We start from the raw sequence: 23413 nt of genomic DNA, 5'->3' as shown, positions 1-23413 counted from the left end.
AACAACAATATTTACAATAACAACAATAATAACTGATAATCATCTAATTTTTTCCAGTCAAATCAACCATATGACCTGATATTTTGTATCTAGATTTCACACCCACAATGATACGTTGATGCAGAAGAAATTAAGGAAAACCAAAAAAGTACATTAGCTCGCCGGGAATGTACTGGAAATGTACCAGAAATGTACATAAATATACTGAACCCCAATTAATATTATATAAACACAAATAAATGGACAGATTATACATATAAATGTATATATAACACAAACATAATAAAAAACAAATTCATAAAAATCAGAGAAAATCACATGTATACAAAACCTATAACAAGGGGAGTGTAAAAAAACGCACATGAAAGATATTTGTACAAAGAAATCCATTCTTCTAAAAAAATAATAATAGAAAAGGGAGAGAGAGGGAGGGAGGGAGGGAGGGAGGGAGGGAGGGAGGGAGGGAGGGAGGGAGGGAGAGAGAGAGAGAGAGAGAGAGAGAGAGAGAGAGAGAGAGAGAGAGAGAGAGAGAGAGAGAGAGAGAGAGAGAGAGAGGGGGGGAAAGAGAGGGAGAGAGAGGAGAATTTTTTTTTCACACATCTACCTATATATATAACAAATAAACAAAGCTATAACCTAAAATCTTACAAAAAATAAACTAAACAGGACAAGCAAGCAAAATAAAAATAAAAAAAACGCACCAATAAAGACCTCAAGACAGAACACTCCTCCTTCCACCTGAACCCGCACTACACCTGCCGCCCCACGTGGGACAACGTATTCCAAGATGCGTGGGGGGTGGGGGGTGGGGGGAGGTGAGAGGTAGGAGGAGGTGGGGGGTGGAGAGGGAGGAGGAGGAGGAGGAGGAGGAGGAGGAGGAGGAGGAGGAGGAGGAGGAGGAGGAGGAGGAGGAGGAGGAGGAGGAGGAGGAGCAGCAGCAGCAGGAGGAGGAGAAGAGGGAAAAGAAGAAGGAAAGGAAAAAGGAAAATAAGAAAGGAGGAGGAGGAAGAGGAAGAGGAGGAGGAGGAAGACGACGACGAACATGAAGAAGACGACGAACATGAAGAAGACGACGAACATGAAGAAGACGACGAACATGAAGAAGACGACGAGCATGAAGAAGATGAAGATCCCAAAAGAAGAAGAAGGAGGAGGAATAAGAAGAATTAAAAAAAAAAAGAAAGAAAAAAAGAATACAGGAAGTAACACGCAACAGGTTACCTCCCGCGGTTTCTGCCAACTCATCATCAATTTTCGATCATATAATAAGCATCCGGAATGTGATATCGCAACCGAGCACATAGCAAGCATCATATCTTATAATCTATTAATATCTTCACGAAACCGATATTCAGATAAAAATAAGCTTCTCGGTTACTGATGGCGTTTCTTATAGAATAAAGACAAAAGTATCGTTAATAAAGACAATGCGAGCCGTTGAATTTGATTGATTATTAAAACAAATTAAGGAATTCATAATAATATTGATAATAATAATTAACAATAATAATAATAAAAATGTTTCTTAACAATAATGATCATAATAGTCATCATGACAATAATAATGAAAATAACCAGGCATCACGAAACAAGGGAAAATCAGCACTTATATGAAGAACTAATCTTTCCAAAACTTACAAAGAAAAGTTCTCAGTTCAATATCAATCTGTTCACACCAATCGAATAAGTCATCATCTAAGTTTCAGTAAAAGCATGTCCCTCGCTGTACTAAAGCTTGTTTCAGGTGACGCAGAGAGTGTTTTAATTCTTTGATAATCTATATTATTAAAGTTTCACAGCAACATTTCAGGGCGAGGCTTGAGAAGTCATGTTGCAGATGATTACTGTTATGTTAAGTAATGTATGAACGATGATGGTGATGGTGTTGGTGGTGATAATCCATGGTGATGGTTAATGTTGATGGTGGTGATGATGATGATAGTGGTAATGATGATGATAATGATAATGATGATGATGGTAATGATGATGATGATGATGATGATGATGATGATGATGACGATGATGATGACGATGACGATGACGATGATGATGATGACGATGACAATGATGATGACGACGATGACGGTGACGAAGAAAGCCACAAGTGCCAAAGCCATTCGATACTGAAGACACGCATCACGGAAACAGGGAAACAACAATAAAATAAATAACAAAACTCTCATCCAAAATGTCAACATACAACTATAGCAATAAACAAAGGCAATAAAATCCATCAAAATATTTATCAAACAAATAGGCCCATTTCCTCCAACTCATTATTTCCTTTCCTATTCCCCTTTACCTCTATTCCCCTCTTCCTTCCCCTCTTTCACCTCTCTCTTGCCCCTTCTCCTTTTTGCTTTTACTTTTCTTTCCTTCTCCTCCTCCTCCTTTCATCACCATAAATAAATTATTGTCATTCGTCCTTCTCCCTTTTTCCTATTTTTTCTCCTGTTCTCTCACTCACTCTCTCCCCGCCTCCTGCTCCTCCTGCTCCCCCTCCTCATATTACTCACGACGCATACCATCACCTGTGCAAACCACCTTCATCCCCTCCTCCCTCCTCCCTTCCCCTTCCCCCAATCTATCCCCTTTCCCCCTCCCAGATCCTCCTCCCCCTCTCCTCATCTCCCCTCACCACCTCCTCCTCCTGTACCCTCTTCCCTCCCTCCCTACCTACCTACCTACTCCTTCCTCCCTCCCTCCTCCCTCCTCCCTCCCCACCTGCAACCCCATCCCTCACCCCGCCCCTCCCCTCGCCCCACACCACCTCATGTCATCTACAATGACCTCTGGTGTCTGCAACCACCCACTCTCCCTCCCCTACCCGCATTACCCCCCCCCACACACACACGCTGCAATAATTGCAAAAGCACGGCGCTTTATCACGTTCCACATGATATAGGGACACCTTGACAAGAGAGAGTACAGTGCGGTGTCTGAAATCTCCGTTGCAACCACTGCAACGTAGCAACAGCTAACCTCCTCATGAATGAGAGCGATTCTAATCATGAATGACATGAAAAAAAACATATTGATAAAAGAACAAAAGAACATGATGGCCATGGTGATGGAATTACGGTTTCTCCTGCATGACCGCGCTTCAAGTCACCTCCAACGCGACTCCAACTGTGAATGACACTCCTTACTCCTCCTATTACTTCTACCACTTCCAGCACCAGCAGCACCAATACCATCACCACCCCACCACCACCACCATCACCACCATCTCCTCCTCCCTCCTCTCCCTCCTAACCCCTCCTAACCCCCCCCTCCCCCTCCTCCTGAACGAGGGTCCTGAACCCCAGTCTGATCTGGTTAAATCTCAAAAGGACATTCGTAATGACATCCACGCGAAGGAGAGGAGGCACTGGAAGGAGGCCAGGAGGGAATCGTATAAGGTGGTGGCGGGGAGGGAGGGAGGGAGGGAGGGAGGAAGGGAAAGGGAGAGGGAAAGGGAGGGAGGGAAGGAGGGGAAGGAGGGGAGGAGGGGAAAGGGAAGGAGGGGAGAGGGAAAGGGAGGGAGGGAGAGGGGAAAGGAGGGGAAAGGAGAAAAATGAAGGAACACAGAAAAGAAAGTAATGGAAAAGCGAGGAAGAGAGAAGCCAGCAAGCAAGGCAAATGCAAGAAAAGAGGAAGAAAGAAGAAAAAAAAAACTAGGAGGGAAGGAGGGAGGGGAGAGGGGAAGGGGAAAAGAGAAAGAGGGGGAAGGAAAGAGTTGAAAGGGGGAAAGAGGAAGAAAAGGAAGGACACAGAAGAAGAAAGAAGAGGGAGAAAGGCGAGGGAAGAGGGAGGAAGGCCAGGCAAGGCAAGGCAAAGGCAAGAAAGAGAGGAAGAAAGAAGGAAAAAAAAAAGTCGTGGGAGAGGGAAAGGGAGGGAGGGAAGGCAAAGTCGAGGAATGGCTAGGGAGGGAAGGAGGAGGGTAGAGCCAAGGCAAAGAGAAAATGGGGAAGAGAGATTGCAAGGGAAAGAGGAAGAAAAGGAAGGACACAGAAGAAGAAAGAAGAGGGAGAAAGGCGAGGGAAGAGGGAGGAAGGCCAGGCAAGGCAAGGCAAGGCAAAGGCAAGAAAGAGAGGAAGAAAGAAGGAAAAAAAACACACACCACAACCACACCACAGCAACATCGGTCGGTGGGGAGAGGGAAAGGGAGGGAGGGAAGGCAAAGGTCGGTGGAGAGAGGGCTAGGGAGGGAAGGAGGGAGGGTAGAGGGCAAGGGGAAAAGAGAAAGATGGGGAAGGAGAGAGTTGAAAGGGGGAAAGAGGAAGAAAAGGAAGGACACAGAAGAAGAAAGAAGAGGGAGAAAGGCGAGGGAAGAGGGAGGAAGGCCAGGCAAGGCAAGGCAAAGGCAAGAAAGAGAGGAAGAAAGAAGGAAAAAAAACACACACCACAACCACACCACAGCAACATCAACAAAAATACCCACGTACAGACCCAGTGACAGGACAAGAGAACCCGCACAACACACGCAACTCAAACGCCAAGTGCTGCTTGACCCACATTGTCATCTGCCATTCTCTACAACCCAAAACCCCCTCCCCCTACGTCCCTCCACTTCCTACCCCTACCCCCTCCCTCCCTCCACCTCCTACCCCTACCCCTTCCCTCCACCTCCTACCTACTCCTTCCCCCTTATCCTCCTCCCTCTACCTCCCCCCTTCCTAGCTTGCTTCCTTGCTTTCAATTCCTTCAACAATAGTAACGTGTCCTTGTGTCTTATGTATTTTTTTTATCAGTTTATCCCATTTCATTTTTCGAATTATTTATCTATTCATTTATTTTAGACGATTTAAGTTTTGTTTTTCTTGTTTGTTTTTGGTTTTCATGTGCCTGTTTTTTCCATTTTTTTCCTTTATTGTCTTTTCGCATCTTTCTTTCTCTACCATTTCTCTTCGTTATTCTTCTGTATTTGTTGTGATTTTCCAATTTTCCACCGTCCATTAAACATTGCGATATATTCCTCGTCTCTTCGACCATGTTTTTAGTTTCTTATCACCTTCTCTCCTTGTATCTCCCTCTCCTTGTGTCTCCCTCTCCTTGTGTCTCCCTCTCCTTGTGTCTCCCTCTCCTTGTGTCTCCCTCTCCTTGTGTCTCCCTCTCCTTGTGTCTCCCTTTCTCTCTCTCTCTCTGTCTGTCTCTGTCTGTCTGTCTCTGTCTGTCTGTCTCTGTCTGTCTGTCTCTGTCTGTCTGTCTCTGTCTGTCTGTCTCTGTCTGTCTGTCTCTGTCTGTCTGTCTCTGTCTGTCTGTCTCTGTCTGTCTGTCTCTGTCTGTCTGTCTCTGTCTGTCTGTCTCTGTCTGTCTGTCTCTGTCTGTCTGTCTCTGTCTGTCTGTCTGTCTCTGTCTGTCTGTCTGTCTCTGTCTGTCTGTCTGTCTCTGTCTGTCTGTCTGTCTCTGTCTGTCTGTCTGTCTCTGTCTGTCTGTCTGTCTCTGTCTGTCTGTCTGTCTCTGTCTGTCTGTCTGTCTCTGTCTGTCTGTCTGTCTGTCTGTCTGTCTGTCTCTGTCTGTCTGTCTGTCTCTGTCTGTCTGTCTGTCTCTGTCTGTCTGTCTGTCTCTGTCTGTCTGTCTCTGTCTGTCTGTCTCTGTCTGTCTGTCTCTGTCTGTCTGTCTCTGTCTGTCTGTCTCTGTCTGTCTGTCTCTGTCTGTCTGTCTCTGTCTGTCTGTCTCTGTCTGTCTCTGTCTGTCTGTCTCTGTCTGTCTGTCTCTGTCTGTCTGTCTCTGTCTGTCTGTCTCTGTCTGTCTCTGTCTGTCTCTCTCTATCTCTCTCTATCTATCTCTATCTCTATCTCTCTATCTATCTTCGCTCTCACCCTTCACCCGTAGTCAACCTCCCCACCATCACATTCCTTTTCAATCCCACTGCCGCATCAGACACCTTTTGTGACGTCATAGGCGGTTTGGCTGACAATTGTACCCTCGACAAAATCAAAATGAATTGCTTTTATTGTATGTCTCATTCGGATGTTTTTTTTTTCTATAGAGTGATATCTCTGTTTTATTTCGATACTTCCGAGTGTTCTATTTCCCCTTTCAGCTTCCCTCCCTCTTTCTAGCTTTCTCTCATTTATTCTCCTTCTCCCATCTATTCTCTCCTTCTCCCATCTATTCTCTCCTTCTCCCATCTATTCTCTCCTTCTCCCATCTATTCTCTCCTTCTCCCATCTATTCTCTCCTTCTCCCATCTATTCTCTCCTTCTCCCATCTATTCTCTCCTTCTCCCATCTATTCTCTCCTTCTCCCATCTATTCTCTCCTTCTCCCATCTATTCTCTCCTTCTCCCGTCTATTCTCTCCTTCTCCCATCTATTCTCTCCTTCTCCCATCTATTCTCTCCTTCTCCCATCTATTCTCTCCTTCTCCCATCTATTCTCTCCTTCTCCCATCTATTCTCTCCTTCTCCCATCTATTCTCTCCTTCTCCCATCTATTCTCTCCTTCTCCCATCTATTCTCTCCTTCTCCCATTTATTCTCTCCTTCTCCCATCTATTCTCTCCTTCTCCCATTTATTCTCTCCTTCTCCCATTTATTCTCTCCTTCTCCCATTTATTCTCTCCTCCCATTTATTCTCTCCTTCTCCCATTTATTTTTTGTACTGAACTGTAATGTACTGGAGTGAAGATACAGAAACATACGACCGGGAACCGTAAGATCATGCATGAATCGCCGTGTTTTGGCCAATATGCGAGAGTGGCCTGTGTGTGTGTGTGTGTGTGTGTGTGTGTGTGTGTGTGTGTGTGTGTGTGTGTGTGTGTGTGTGTGTGTGTGTGTGTGTGTGTGTGAGAGAGAGAGAGAGGGAGGGAGAAAGGGAAGGAGAAAAGGAGGGAGAGAGGGAAGGAGAAAGGGAGGTAGAGAGGGAAGGAGAAAGGGAGGGAGGGAAGAAGACAGGGAGAGGGAGAGGGAGAGAGACAGAGACAGAGAAATCCCCTACCCCTATCCCACAACCCTCCCCCTTCACTCCATACCCGTATCCCCGCCCAGCAACCCTACCACCCCATACCCCCACCCCCTACGCCCACCCCCACCCCCCTAAAAAAAGAGAGACCGCTTAGCGTTCCTCCGAAAATGTCTTTCGGTGAAGGTCCTGCGTCGACCTTTTCGATGGTGTCTCGACCAGCACGCATTATCCTGCGTCTCTCTCTCTCGTTCTCTCCCTCTTTGGAGAAACAAAGGTAATAATGATAATGATAATAATAAATATAATAATAAAAGTGATAATAATAATGTATGATAATAACGATGATGATAATAATAAACAATAAATACAAATATCAACGATTATGAAGGCAATATCATTACCAATATCTAACAATAATCACTAACAATAGCAACAGCAAAAACAACAACACCGATGGCAATATCAGTAACAATAACAATAATTACAAAAACAATAGCAAAAAGAAAGACAACAATAACAATAATAAATAAATAAATAAATATTTCTTTAACACCAACACCAATAATGATAAATAGGTCGTTTAATACCGACTCCCGCGAACCACTTTTTAGGAGACCCGCCCCGGCCCGTTACCTAGAACACATACGACCCACGCAATAAACGACCACACTTTTCACTATCCTCCGTCGTCGTTCGTGGTGGTCGTTGTTCGTGGTCGTCGTTCGTGTCTTTTGCCTACATTAAACTTTTTTTTTCTTATATAGATATTTATTTTCCTTGTTTCTTTATCATTTTTTCTGCAATGCAAGTTTTTTTCTCTCTCTCTAACTTTTCTCTCTTTTCTCCCTCTCCCTCTCTCTGATTGAAAAATCAAAAGGGATATAGACAATAACTATTGATAATAATGATAAGGATAACAGTAATAATGATGGTAATAAATTTGCATTAATGACGAGAATAATAATAATAGTAAAAACAATAACAATAATAATCATCATAAAAGTACTAGAAATAATAATAATAGCACTAGTAATAATAATAATAATTAAATTAGTAATAATAGTAATAATCATCATCATCATTATCATTGCAATAATAACTAAAACAACAATAATAATCATCATAACAATAAAACGAAAAAGGTAGAAAATAAAAAATCTGACTTAAATGAGGGAGGGAGAAGGGAGGAAAGGGGGAAGGCGAGGGGGAGGGAGAAGGGAGGAAAGGGGGAAGGCGAGGGGGAGGGAGAAGGGAGGAAAGGGGGAAGGCGAGGGGGAGGGGGAACGAAGGAAAGGGGGAAGGCGAGGGGGAGGGGGAACGAAGGAAAGGGGGAAGGTGAGAGTGAGGGAGAAGAGAGGGAAGGGGGGAGGATGATAGGAAGGAAGGATAGGGGGAAGGAGGGTGAGGGGGAAGGAGGGTAAGGGGGAAGGAGGATGAGGGGGAAGGAGGGTGAGGGGGAAGGAGGGGTGGGAGGGAGGTAGGAAGGGAGATGGGAAGGAGGAAGTAGGGAGGGAGAGGGAAGTAAGGGGGAGGGAGAGGGGTAAGGAGGAAGGGAGGAGGGAGAGGGGGGAGGAAGGAAGGGAGGGTGGGGAGAAGGAGGAAAGAATGGAGGGAGAGGAGGAGGAGGAAGGGAGGGAGGGAGAGGAGATGGAATTGGGGAGGTAAAGGGGAAAGAGGGAGGGAAGGATAGAGGGAGATAGAGAAGGGAGGAGTTGCGGGTGGCGAGTGAGAGAGTGAGAGAGTGAGAGAGAGAGAGAGAGAGAGAGAGAGAGAGAGAGAGAGAGAGAGAGAGAGAGAGAGAGAGAGAGAGAGAGAGAGAGAGAGAGAGAGAGAGAGAGAGGAGAGAGGGATAGAGAGGAAGAGAAGAAAAGAGAAGAGAAGAAGAGAAAAGAGAAGAAGAGAAAAGAGAAGAAGAGAAAAGAGAAGAAGAGAAAAGAGAAGAAGAGAAAAGAGAAGAAGAGAAAAGAGAAGAAGAGAAAAGAGAAGAAGAGAAAAGAGAAGAAGAGAAAAGAGAGAGGGGGAGGAAGAGGGAGAGGGAGAGGGAGAGAAGAGAGAGGGAGAAAAAGGGAGAAAAGAGAAGAAAGAGGAAGAGAGAGAGGATGAAGAGGAGAGATAGAGAAGAGGGAGAGAAAAGAGGAAGAGAGAGAGAAGAAGAGAGAGGAGGAAGAGGAGAGAAAAGAGAGAGGGGGAGGAAGAGGGAGAGGGAGAGGGAGAGAAGAGAGAGGGGGAGGAAGAGGGAGAGGGAGAGGGAGAGGGAGAGGGAGAGGGAGAGAAGAGAGAGGGGAGGAAGAGGGAGACGGAAAAGAGGGAGAGAGGAGAGAGAAGGGAAGGAAGAGGGAGAGGGAGAGAGGGGGGAGAGAGAGGGGGGGAGAGAGAAAGAAAGAAAGAGAAAGAGAAAGAGAGAGAGAAAAAAAAAGAAAGAATAAAGAGAAAGAGAGAGAGAAACACCAAGGTTGTCCTACATTCACACCCTCTCTCCCCCGTGCCCTCTTGCGCCCCACTCCCAGACGTAAAAAAATAACTGAGCGACCGATAAGGAGTGAGAATATTGCCCTCACACCTTTCCCCTCGTTAAGCTTGGCACCGAATTTATAACGCATCACGGCAGAGCTCAAACCCAATCAATAAATACACTCGCAAACATCGAAACAAGCAAACAAGCAAGCAAAGCGAGTAAACAAGCAAGCAAAAACACAATCAAAACGTGACCTAGTATTTGAAAATCAGCTGCTTGGGTCAAACACGTTTAAATCGGACTTCGTTTTCGTTCGTTCTTTCTTTCTTTCTTACTTTTTCTTCTCCTCGTTCTCTTTGTCTAAATATTTATCTACTTAACCCACTTTCCTTTGAATAAAAAAAAAGATTTGTTTACCGGAGGAAAATATGCTAATGATGTCATTGTCGAATGCAGAACGTACATAAAACAAGAAGCACTTGTCACGTCCATTGTGTTTACGTAACATTGTGCATAGTAATGTGCGTGCGTGCGTGCGTGCGTGCGTGCGTGAGTGAGTGAGTGTGTGAGTGAGTGTGAATGAGTGAGTGAGTGTGAATGAATGAATGAGTGAGTGTGTGCGTGTTTGAGTGTATGTGTGTGAGTACGCTTCTGCTTGCGAGCATACGGAATGAGCATACCCGCATACGTCAGCAAGAACAGACCAATCACCACCCTAACAAACACACGACAACAACCCCACTCCCCATTCACAACGAGAGGTAAAGAACAAGCCAACCGAGGTAGCCCAGGCCTACTCGCCACGATTTACTTACATCACTTGCCTCTTCCCTACTAGTCCTTATGATCAACCTTCCTACTTCCTTCCTACTTCCTTCCTACTAGGATTACTAGGCCTATCGTCTGCTTGCCTTCACAGTGAACCGAATTGAACAGAATGAGGAATCTATGACACGTCCTTTGGCAACTGCGATGTGTGGAAGGCGAAGAGAGGGAGGGAGGAGGAGGGAGGAAATGAAAAGGAGACAGAGGAGTAGAGGGAGGGAAAGGGGAGGGAAGGAAAGAGGGGTAGAGGGAGGGAAAGGGGAGGGAAGGAAAGAGGGGTAGAGGGAGGGAAAGGGGAGGGAAGGAAAGAGGGGTAGAGGGAGGGAAAGGGGAGGGAAGGAAAAGGGGTAGAGGGAGGGAAAGGGGAGGGAAGGAAAGAGGGGTAGAGGGAGGGAAAGGGGAGGGAAGGAAAGGGGGGTAGATGGAGGGAAAGAGGGGAAGAGAGAAGAGGATAAGAGGGAAGAGAGAAACAGGGAGGACGGGGCTACGGGTAATGAGGAGGCGAGGGAGATAGAAAGATACAGAAAGAGAGAAAAAGGGAAAAAAGAAAGAGCGAGGAGACAGAGAAAAAGAGTAGAAAAAAAAAGAAAAAGGAGAAAGAAATCGAGAAATAAAATAAAGAAAAAAGAGATCAAGAACACGGAAGAAAAGAAAAGAAAACGACAAAGACAAAAACGAAAAAGACGAAAATACAAAAAAGGGATTAAAAAGAAGAAATCAACTCCATAAATATTCATAACAAAAGCTTTCTGATTCACCACAGACATCCCCATCCCCCTCCCCCCTCCCCCGGACATACACCTGAACACCCCCCCTCCCCAACATCCTCTAAGCCCGTTACATGAAATTTAAATGAAAATCCCCGAAAAATAATAACGAATAGGTAAAAATTGCAATGAATGGATAAATAAATAAATGCGTAAATCGATTAATGATTTTGGATTACTGAAGGAAGCGCGAGAGTGAAGCTGTTAATATGATTATATTACGCAATAAACAAACAAACAACTAAAACAACCAACACTTTATCACCACCGAAATACTTAAAAAGGAAAAAAACTGCATGAACAACCACATTTAACCCAATAAATCACCAGGAACTTCAACTCAACAACAGCAACAGAGACAGCAAATGCAACAGCAACAATCTCCGGCGGGCAACCAACCCAACGAATCAAACACCACTGCGGACAAGTGGCTATTACATCCTTCCAACCCCCCCAATCCCCCTCCACACTTACCCACCTACCCCTTCCTCCCCCTCCCCTCCTCCAAGTCTTACCCTGCTTCTGTGCCCCCCCCCCCCCACACACACACACACACCGCCCCCCACGTACCCTCCTCTGAACGCCTATCCCTTCCCCTTCCCCTTCCCCCTCCGAACGTACCCTCCGCACCTCCGCAACCACCTATCCCCCCATAACCCCCTTCCCCCTCGTCATCCTCGGGCAAGGCAGAGGTCAGGTCCTTTCAAGGCTCTCGTGACGTCAAACAACCCAGCCGTGACGTCACAGCTTGTCTCGAAGTTGCCCGGGCGCCTCCACCTGCACGTAGGCACTTTTCTTCTCCTCTTCTTCTCCTCTTCTTCTCCTCTTCTTCTCCTCTTCTCTTCTCTTCTCTTCTCTTCTCTTCTCTTCTCTTCTCTTCTCTTCTCCCTTTTCATCTCTTCTCTTTCCTCTTCTCTTCTCTTTTCTCTTCCCTCTCTTCTCTCTTCTCTCTTCTCTCTTTTTTCTCTTCTCTTTTCTCTCTTTATTCTCTTTCCTTCTTCCTCTCGTCTTCTCCTTCTTCTTGGTTATTTTACTCCTGCTTGTATCTTCGTGTTCTTACTTCCGTTATCTTGGTGTTTACTCTTTGTATTCTTTCTTCCATTCCGTCCGTTTTCTTTTTCGTTTCTGGATGTCCTCTTCCCGTATCTTTTTTTTTTCTTTTCTCCTCTCGAGGTTTGTCTGTTCCCTCTTTCGTCCCTTGGTCTTTCTTCCCTTTATAGTTTTTGTTAATTCGTCCATCATCGCTTTCACTTGTCTCGTGCTTTTATTAAGCTTTTCGTTATTTTTTTTAGTTATTTCTCTTTCTACATTCCTCTATCTCTTATTTCTTTACTCTCCTCTATTCAAATTCCCCTCACATCCCCTGTCCCCCTCGCTCTCGTTCTCTTCCTCCCCCCCCCCTCTCTTTCCTTATCACCTCTTTCTTTCTCTCCTTCCCTCCCCTCTTTCATTCATCAATTCTTCTTGCTCTCCTCTCCCTCCCCCTTCTCCTCTCCTCTCTTCTCCCTCCCTCCCCCTCTCCCCCCTACCTACCTGTCCATCTAATCAAGGTATTCTCCCGACCATCTCTCTCTCTCTTCCCTTCGCTTCCTCTGACACTCACCACCCCCTTCTCCCCCAACCCCCGACATAACGTCCACGACACTTCATATATTACTTCCACTTCTTCCTCCCCCGTTCTTGTTTGTTTGTTTGTTTATTAATATTTTTTAAAATTATCTTTTTATTACTATTAGTTTCGCGGTTAGTAGTATTACTAAGAGCAGTAATAGGAATAGAAATAGGGATTGTAATAGGAATAGTAGTTGTAGTTGTAGCTGTTGTCAGAGCAATAGTAATAGTAATTGTAGTAGCAATAATGATAATAGTAATAATAATAATAATAATAATAATAATAATAGTAATGGTAGCAGAAGTAGCAGTAGTTATAATAATAATATTAGGAGCAGCAGTAACAGTAGTAATAGTAGTTGTTCTCCTCCCTCCCTCCTCTTTTCGTCATCTTCCTTCCTCCCACTCTTCTTCATCTACATCATGTACATAAAGTACATCATCTACATCATGTACATCATCATCATCACCATCATCATCATCATCACCATCCTTCCCTTTCCCCTTGTTCCCTTTCGCCTTAACATATATATATATTTTTTTAATACTTAACGAAATCTACTCCGCGACCTCTAAAAAGAATGAATATAAACGTTTTCCTTAGTCAATGCAAGGTTACCAAAGAGACGTGATTATTAGGCCTCTTTCACACTGGTGTCCGCTACCGGGTGACGGACACTAGTTGCCTCTCATAGTTTCTAATGGAGCCTTACGCATACGAGGCCTCTACAGTGTCCCGACCTGACAATCTCCGGGCAACAAACATGGAAGGAATATCGCGAACGATCGTGAAAATGGTGGAGGAGGTGAATATTTTGGACCTGGTTTGTGCAGCAGAGAAACTACCAGCAATGTGGAACAGAGATAGAGAAGCTTGCTGCTCACGCGAAAGTAGTTGAACAGCTCCTCATCAGCACATAAGTTGTTGAAAAGTGTCTGATGCATTGCTGTGTCCATTATTGATGATAAAATGTCATGCACATGCAGTTTCCTCTCTACTGCAGATCGCCTCTTCGATTTCTCTTTAACTAGCAAGGCAACGAGAAGGTGCTCTTCCTCGGGTGCCACTCTTCCAGCTGACAAGGAGCGGTGTCGATGAGCCACTAGTTGCCCGCCACCAATTAGAGCGACGCAACCGGTGGCGGGCACCAGTGTCCTCGTGTGAAAGAGGCCTTAGTCTGATCATTTTGTTGTTGACATGTATACACACTCATATAGATTCAGACTGATCTTAAACACACACATACATACACATACACATACACACATATATATACACATATGTATATACATATATGTATGTATATACATATATGTATGTATATATATGTATATACATATACATATATATATATATACATATATGTATGTATATATATATGTATATACATATACATATATATACATATTTATGTAAATACATATAGTTATAGATATATATAAATATATAATATATATATATATATGTATATATATGTATATATATATATATACATATATATATATACCTACATATACATATCTATGTATCTATATCTATATCTCTCTCTGTATATATATATACTTATATTTATATTTATATATATCTATATCTATTTCTATATCTATATCACACATGAACTACGGCAGAAGATGCCATGACAAGTCCTCATGGCATCCATCTCACTAATGCATAATCAATGAGAATGGCACAACAATTACAACCCATCGATCAAGACCTCGTAATTACTGTCTCTAAATATCGGTCACGTTGCACGTCCGTATCACATGTCAGTGAGGTCAGACGTCTCATCCTCCATCTCTGAGTGTCCTGTCTGTCCATCTGTCTGTCTGTCTGTCTGTCTGTCTGTCTGTCTGTCTGTCTGTCTGTCTGTCTGTCTGTCTGTCTGTCTGTCTGTCTGTCTGTCTGTCTGTCTGTCTGTCTGTCTGCCTGCCTGCAGGAACGTAAATAAAACTTCACCATTTCAACCATTAACAATATATGCGTTTGACCTCTCTCCTATACCCAAACATTCCTCTCCGTTCTCTCTGGTACTTGCCTCCCTCTCCCTCCAGTAATACACGTAAACAAAGGCTTAAAATGACCGAGGCAACAGTCCTAATGACATCCATCTCACTTGACATCCATCAACTTTACCCCTTCCCCTTCCTCCTCCCCCATCCCCTCCCCTGGTTGCAGAGGTCAACACGCCAGTTGAAAGACGTGTTTCCATTTCTTTGAGCGCCCATTTCAAATAGCTGTTATCTATGTGCTTCAAGTTCTGAATATCGAGTTTTTCACTCTTTGTGTGTGTGTGTGTGTGTGTGTGTGTGTGTGTGTGTGTGTGTGTGTGTGTGTGTGTGTGTGTGTGTGTGTGTGTGTGTGTGTGTGTGTGCACGCACGTGTTTGCGTCGATGTGTGTCCTCATTTTCATTTGTCTTCCCCTAAACATTTACCAATAACCTTTCATAATATCTACGTTCGTCAAATAAAATTTCAACTTAAACTCGCCATTTCTTCTATTCCCCAACGTTCGCCCCCTCCCCAATTAAAAGGTGCCCTTCCATACACGCTCACTAAAAAAAATAATAATAATAAAATATAAAAACGAGATAAAAGCGAGATCAAACACTCACCTTTCTGGACGCCGTCGTCGTCATCGGCGAAGCGAACAGCCTGGCCCTCCTGTGCCAATGCCCGCGCCCCTGCCTCCGCGGCGTCCGTGGCACTCGGCTCCATCAGATCCGCCCACATGACGCTCCCGCCGCACTCGACCACATCATGGTCCTCGGGCCGGTAGTCCTTCAGGAGCGAGGCCAGGCTCTTGAGGCTTATGTCCTCGTCGTCGGAGGGCGCTACAACGTGTAGGTCCTCCTCGCACACCCCCTTGGATAAACGCCCCTCCGCCCGCACGCCCATGCCCATGTACTGTGCACTGGTACCCTTGGCGCCCGCGTACTCGCTCGGAGCCACTCCCTCCATACCGCACTGTAGGAAAGACAAATTTCACAGATTAGAGGTGCCATTAAAATCGGGAACATTACCATGACTTAAACCTTCATTCTCGTCTAATGATGCGAAATAATCAAGTTTTGTTATTTGGTAAATTTCAATTCTAGCTTAGTGGTTCCACAATTCAATCGAGATTTTCACAAAAATACCATTTAGTTCCGAAGGACGAGAAAGGCCGACAGTGGGAAAAAAAGTTTATTGCTAAGTGGACAACATTTTGGTAAATTCAGACTATTTGGTATTCAAAGACTTAAGACTTATGATGATTAAAATTATAATAACAACAATAATAATAAATGAAATTACATTTTACTGGCCAAGACATCATGCAAAAATTTCATTTGTATCCCCCTGCACATGCTACGATAAATCCAGATAATAGTGGGTACAAGAGACAAGTATTACATCCATCGTCACGAATAAAGCTCCCTCCCGTATGATATACTAATAAGAGAGCTTGTAGCCTTCCTAACAATGCATCGCCAAATTAATTACCAGCACAAGCACTATCTTGCTAGAACGTAAGTGCAAGAGGTTTATCGGCCTTTGACAGAGCGCCTAGTGCGGAGGCCACGGTGTCGGTGGAGGCATGAATACGAAGGCCTTATGCTATGGATGAACATGGATGAGATTGCGGTTAGTTAATAGTGGAATATTCACTTATTTACAGATTTTAACCATTTCGCTGCCACAAGGGAATATACACAGAAAAATGGTATTGATAGTTTTGCAACCCTTTTTCATCACCAGCTGTAGCTATGCCTTTCATAATCTTTTTTTTCTTTTTTTTTTTTGCTTAATGACATGCATATTTTTTTTTCTTTTTGAGGTATTCTACCAGGTAGGTAAAAATATTATTTTGGGTCTTTTGTTGCAAAGAAAATGGAAATTCCTGAGCCTAGGAGGACGCACCCATCTGATCCAGTATCTGGAGATCACCGCGGACTCTCTCCTTCGGCTAGATCTCCAATCAGCTAGAATATAAATGGAGAGGATTTGTTGGCCTTGGAAATACGATCACTTAATGAAGTCTCTAGAAGTGCCTTTTTGCCTGGCCTTCACTCTCTGATTTTATCCCCATAACTAATATTATTTTGTGCTGTCAAGGGTATTTAAGTCCTCGTTTCAAGCTTTACCAAAAAGATAGCTAATACCCCCATTCTGAAGCAACGGACTCGTTATAAATGTGAATGATATACAGTCGCCCCAACCCAACATACATACCACTCCTCCAATACAGACAAAACTATTTCCTGGTCTGCCTCCACCTCTCCAACATTAACCACTACAATTCTCCAACACCGCCCCCAACACTCCTCAAACATTACCCAAGCTCTTCTCCAACACTCCAACAGTGATAGATTGAATCTCACGCGAATTTAAATCTTCCCCTTCGTTGGAGTTCCGTGTCCAATGGCTGGTGTTAAGAACCTTTTTCTGGAGCTTTGGCAAAGTTAGATAATAGTTTCTTTCTTTGATAAGGCTTGGAATATAACATGGCATTCTATATGTCGTGTTTAAGTTTTTACTAATGTTATATTTGCGTTTCTCGTGTTCTTTTACCTTTTTGTCAATTGTTTATCATATTAACATGCAAGTTCATTTGAAGTGTTTATTCGACATCAAGAATGTTTGTATTTATGTATTTGAGAGATTTATTTTCATCATTTATGGCTGTGATTACCGTTGCTGAATAAGCGATTGGACTGCTTGAACCGATGCTGAATTCCTGTACAAAACAAACCGGGAAGATAGAACATGGAGTGATTCTTTATTTGACGGACTCTCTCATAATCGACTTCGGCTTTCCCTTCACCTTCTACAAAGTATCTTTTATAGCTAATAGTGTTGTTTTGAGTGTTCTTTTTTTTTTGGCCATCACCATAGTTGTTGTTTTTTCTCTGTCCTCACGCGGTGTATCTACACAAAATATTATAAGGGTACGTGGTTTCCCTTAGCCATATTCTGAGTGCCTATTGTGCCAAGTACATGACATGAACAGGCTGTAATTGGTATTCCAGAAGCCCCTGTTCGTGTTCACAGCGTGGCAAAGTCGTGGCAAATTATTGGAGCAATCGTGAAAAATCTGTGAATTTTTTTTTTGTGTGTAATCTTTGTTACCAATACTTCATACCACGTTTGGAAATAATTATTTATATTGGATATATTAGGCATCATTGAATTACCAATCATTTTAGGAAAACGTGGATTCACTGCTGATTTTGAGTTTGTTTACCTTTTGGCAGATTTTTCGAAGGAGATCAAAAGAGTTAAATGAATGGCAACAGTAGTCAGGAACGTAAAGTTAACTTAATTATATGAAATATGTATACATTAAATCTATATACATATATAGAAGATACACAAAGTATATGTGTACAGTGTATTTACACACAAAATATGGAAGATCTGTACATAAATACACGATCCCTCTCATCCCGTTTGTTTTGATGGAGCGCAGACTAAAATTTCCAATGCGCATTCGTGAAACGGTTGTCAATCCTTTAACAAGGAACAAGCACAACAAATGATTCTCAACAAAATCTAATTATCTTTCGTTAGTGCTACCTGTGACTTTAGTTTCTCTTAAGAATTCGTCGTTTGGACCGTGTCATGCGTTGGTAAACCTGATGCAACTGACATACGTGCCACGCTTTTACGTTCTGGAATACCACTTTCGTGACATGAACATGACATTGACGCAACATGGACATGACATAGCCACGATACGCAGAAAATGTCGCAGAATACGGCTGAAATCGTCCGTAAATAATCTTTGCCATAAAGGTGACGGGATAGTCCTAAATATACTATTCCCTCTCTGTGATTTACCTTCACAACAAAAAACATGTTTGCCATTTGAGAACGTACACTATATTCATCTCATTCAAGAAAAAAGGTGAAGATGCACCCTGTTGCAAAGGTAAATTCAATTTAGGGTAAAGGAGAGATTTCATTTCACTTTGTATGTTACGTCACCTCTCGATACTGCCCATAGCACCCCACTACTAGCCTAAGGGGTCAAAGGAACAATAATATAATACAAAGCTAGTCATGTAGAACAGGAAAGTGGCTATTCTACACCATCAAAGCGCAAGCCAGACTACAGTGCTTATAATTCGCAAACACAATACAATGGGGAGCTTGCCATCGCGCGTTATTGAGTAGCGGACAGCCGAGTTTCAATTGTCGTTTGCAAGGTAATATGGCGATCATTGCCAATTATAGAATTGCGCGAATAGACAAAAACAAATCAATAATACTGCCATGCAAGTGAACCAACGTGACACTACTACATATATTGTTTTACTCAGGCGAAGGAAAAAGGTGCAATTATACATCAAAGGGAGTATTTGCTGTGATACACTTCGGTAAGATAACAGAGCTTGCAGACCTCCCACACGTTTTATCATCAGATAAGGAACCTGGTCTGGCTCTATATTGCTAGAAACTATATGGTGGTTTGTTGGCCTTTGTTCGAAGCGCTGAGGCCACGACGATCAATAATGCGAGTCCATTAAAGACAATTAACTGATATTGACACAACCCCCGCTAAACTATTAGGTGTGTTATATCGCGAATATTGTATTCAAATTCACTCGAAATCACTATCGACAATCTTCACTATAACTAGATACTGTGAAATGAGTATAATTCCACGCCAAAAAAGGAGTATACACTGTAAACATCTATACCGTTTGCTTCTTAGTGATGTCATTTCTGTTACCCCCCCCCCCCACACACACACACACTGGTTAGATCTACACTCCCGGAAATTCACTAAAGACATTTTTAATACATTCTTACCACCTCCTTCAACAACAACAACAAAAAAAAAACGCAACTCACCGAAAGCAGCCCGGGCATCTCGGAACACCAGAAGCACAGCCCCGTGTCACGCGAGACCAGTCAATCTCTCCCCCGGCAATGCGACTAAAAACAAAGATAAACTCACGAAACGAAAACACATAAACATCAGAGAAAAACAACGACAATGATGAACATACAAGCGATGCAAACGCGACCGATGCAAAGGGAAAACGCAAAAACGGAATCTGTCACACACTTTTCGCCAGGAAAAAAAATTAACGGTCACACAAGCGGCATGGCTCAGTGGCTTAGCGGGAGTGTGTGTGGGTATAGGTGGTAAAACTTGACATGCATCATACCCACAAATCCACGTGTGGGTTTTCCTACTACGCTGCCTAACTAGCCAACTAGGATCCGAACGACTGTCTAGTACTGTTCGAGAAGTTTCCGTGCTGCAGCATCTACTGGTTATGTAAAAGGATGAAAGGGACGTCTGCGTTTTGGATTAAAATGTCCCAATTGTTAAATGTCTGGATTGATAGGTTGTGCTTTTATTTTCTGCCGGGTGCTTCATTACTGGCGGTTATAGAATGTGCGTAATGACATAGTTAAGATGGCTGATGGTTATTTTCCCTCTTCATAGCTCCTTCTTCACCCCGTCTCTCTCTCTCTCTCTGTCTCTCTCTCTCCCTCTCCCTCTTTATCTCTATCTCTATCTCGCTCTCTTGCTTTCTCTCGCTCTCTTGCTCTCTCTCGCACTCTTGCTCTCTCTAGCTCTCTTGCTCTCCCTCGCCCTCGTTCTCTCCTGATTTCTCCGTTTCTCTCTCTACCTATTTCTATCTCTTCATCTCCCATTTTCTATATCTCTTCATCAAACAACTCCCCCTTTCTCCCTTTCTCCATCTCCCCGTTCTTCCTCTCTCCATCTCCCCCTTTCTCTCTCTCCATCTCCCTCCCCCTTTATCCTTTTATCCCTCAACTTCTTTTTCCCTCTCTTCACCTCCCTTTCACTCCCTCTCCCTATCCTTATCCCTGTCCCTCTCTCCCCCTACCTCCCCTCCTTCCTCTCACTTTATCTCTCCAACTCAAAGCAATTTTTTTAAGAGGTTAGAAATGGATTTCACAGAAGCAAATATTTCGTTCTCCAACGGAAATTCAACCCGCGAGATGCAAATTATTGACAAAAAAAATATGGGGATGAAAATCTTAAACGGTTAATAACATCTAATCTAAGACAATCAGCTGATTAGACGATACACGGAATTTTAACGCCACGAAATCATGAATGTAACTTCAACCAGAAACTGCATTGAAATAGTGTAACCTCGTTTGGTTACGTAAAAGAGTAGGTAGTAATGCGATATTCGATTTTTATCAAAGAAATGTACCAACATGTCGAAAATCTGCAATAAAAAATATTTGTCTGATTTTCTTATCAATAATCACGTTATCTCTGTCTTCTTTTCGGCAATTTTTACATATATTTCGCTGATTTGTTTTCATATATATAAATTAATTAAGACCCTTAAAAAAAATGTACGTTATATATTTATATATATGTATATATATACATATATGTATATACACACATATGTGTGTGTGTGTGTGTGTGTGTGTATGTGCGAGCGCATCCCAACGGCACAAATGCAATCATATTCACAAATTACTTTCCAAAACTCCGAAATGAATATAAATGCTTTTTCTATCAAACAGCAAAAATAAAATATTTATCTATGGCAGTAGACCCTTTTACGTAGTTATTCAAATGGCACCCTTTTCTCTATCCTCTCCCTCTCCCCCTCACACTGCTACCCCAGAGTGCACCTTCGCCTGGTCAAAACAACTTACAGATTTATTAAATTACCAAATGGCTAACATACAACTCACCAAAAGATTGAATAATCTAAAATTCAAACACAAAGTAAACATGAAGAGGTACGATGACCTCTGATAACTAAATAAAATTAGAAAAAGATAATAAATTAAGTACTTCCTCGAGATACTATAAATGGAGTTCGTGTTAAAAGAACTAAACTAAATCTCCGTAACTAAGATGGGGAATGTGGTAACAGTAATAACAGTTACAGTAAGATTAACAATAAACATGGGAGTTGAGGCAGTATCAGAAGTCAAGTGACAATAACAATAACAAGTACGTCAAGTACCAGTATTGTTTTTATTATCAAACTGCATTTTTGTCATGAAATAGATTCATTCGCGCTCGAGGCAGTGAAACTCAAGCCTGGCTGGTGTTTCAAAAACGCTTTTTCGACTATGGTTTGTGACGTCATATGTAAACAAAAGTTTTTGGTGCGCATGACGATTTTCTTCTACTCATGTAACTCAAGTTTTGGCACGACAAAAATGCGACTTCACCCTAGAATCGTTATTACTAATATTATCAGTGCAATAAAAAATACGATTATCATTATCCAGATATTATTTAAATACTATAACTATTACTACTACCACGACTTCAAAAGGCCAATCCTTATTCTCTGATAGTCATGCCTATGCCAATACCATGCTATCACTTAAGGGGAGCGTATGGGTGATTTTTTTTCTTCTGAAGAGCTATAGCCTTGAAATTGATATGTTATTTGTATATGTTCACTTATGGTATCATGTGAATTTCGTGAAGTTTGGTTCATAACTATTTCATTTGATTTATTCTAAAAATTATGAAAAAAAAAACTGTAACAATGCAGCCAATTATTTTCAATCAACTACTTTGAAATAACATCCATATATATCTCTCACGTGTCTGAAAAAAAACAGTCGGAGGAAATTGCCTTTTCTTGCTTTGTTTCTGATAAAAAAAAAATCGATTTTCAGCTTTAATAATTCTATTATTAAAAATAATCATAATAATAATAATCCGTCCACAAATAGCCCTTTTACTGCTCTTTCAACCGATACTAAGTAATAGACAATTGCATTAAAAGTGTAGATGAAGTAGCGTTTTAAACAAGAAAAACTACTCGAGAAAACCTGTCAAACATTTTTTTCCGTGTCCGCTCAGTGCTGACGTCACGCCGCGAGGAGCTTTAAATCACGTGGACATTTAAGTTTCACTGAAAAAAAGTTTCTCTACATGATAGTTTACAATATTATCGATGCGATGAGCAAAGAATTGATTGTCATTTGTCAAAAACAGTCGTAAAAAAATCACGTCCATATCCTCCCCTTTAACTATGATAATATTTTGTGCTGCATTCCTTTTAAAGCTAACCTCTTCGCTAATCTGAAGTTAATCTCACCACCACTACTACTGTCAATACTCCTGTAATTATTTTCAGTAAAGACCATAAGGTTTTTGGCTACCAGTGTAATCACATCAGTAATAATTATAGAAGTGACGGGGACAATAAAGACGTAATTACCATAACTCTAATTATGAAAGCATCAGGTGTCGATTTTTCTATTACCACAGCTATCTTTACTGCAGGTGCACTATCAATCACCCATAAGAAACTAGATAATCCATGCAAATGTAAAGATACACTCGACTGACACAAACGCCAGGAAAAATAGTTTTACAATAGTTATCCATTCCGAGACGTAGATTTTCTCTAATGACCCCTGAAAGAAAATGCAATAAAAGAAAACGTTCGTCCTTAGGGGAGTAGCAACAGCTCTATTAACAATAAAGTTACGACTATCCAATAACTCACAAACAGATATTCACACAACACGGCTTCTGTACAACATCAAAAGTTCTACGAGAGGAGAGCGCCATTCACAAAACCCAGTGTCTGACGCCCAGCTGATCACCGTAACGCCCCGAAAAAGAGCTTTGGGCTTGCGCTAAACCATTCCGGTCTTGCCGCCCACACCAATAACATCATTGCTATATTGTCATGCCCTGAGGATTCCATAAGAACTCTTCAGACCGCCTGTTGAATATGGCAACGTGGCAGGTCGAAAGGACTGAGAAATTACGATAAGAATTTACCTGATAATTCCACGCGTCGGTTTTCTTCCCTTCCATTCTGCAGCACCCGGTTGCTAGGGTTCTTTTAGCGAGGTCGGCCTGGCAGATGTCCCAAGTCTCTTTCGTACTTG

General features: G+C 42.5%; 1 protein-coding gene across 2 annotated transcripts in view; it reads right to left on the bottom strand.

Moving 5' to 3' along the window:
- The window catches only part of Lk6 (MAPK interacting serine/threonine Lk6 kinase), a 482934-nt gene that overhangs the window by 459311 nt on the left and 210 nt on the right, over nt 1–23413 (bottom strand). Inside the window, exons 1-2 of one of the 2 annotated variants that reach the window (XM_086543279.1) lie at nt 23304–23413; nt 15163–15514 (exon numbers count right to left, since the gene is read on the bottom strand). The exon at nt 23304–23413 is cut by the window's right edge and continues 210 nt beyond it. In XM_086543279.1, coding sequence (XP_086399405.1) covers nt 15163–15514; nt 23304–23339 — 388 coding nt within the window. In that variant the 5' untranslated portion in view covers nt 23340–23413. Of the gene's footprint in view, nt 1–15162; nt 15515–19387; nt 19421–23303 lie in introns of those variants that run through there. The other variant, XM_086543280.1, reaches the window with a different exon arrangement.

The sequence above is a fragment of the Penaeus japonicus genome, unplaced genomic scaffold (genome assembly GCF_977035675.1).
Source record: "Penaeus japonicus unplaced genomic scaffold, GWHDUDI00000001_assembly GWHDUDI00000013, whole genome shotgun sequence".
NCBI lineage: Eukaryota > Metazoa > Arthropoda > Malacostraca > Decapoda > Penaeidae > Penaeus > Penaeus japonicus.
This window is presented reverse-complemented; position numbering and strand designations above follow the sequence as displayed.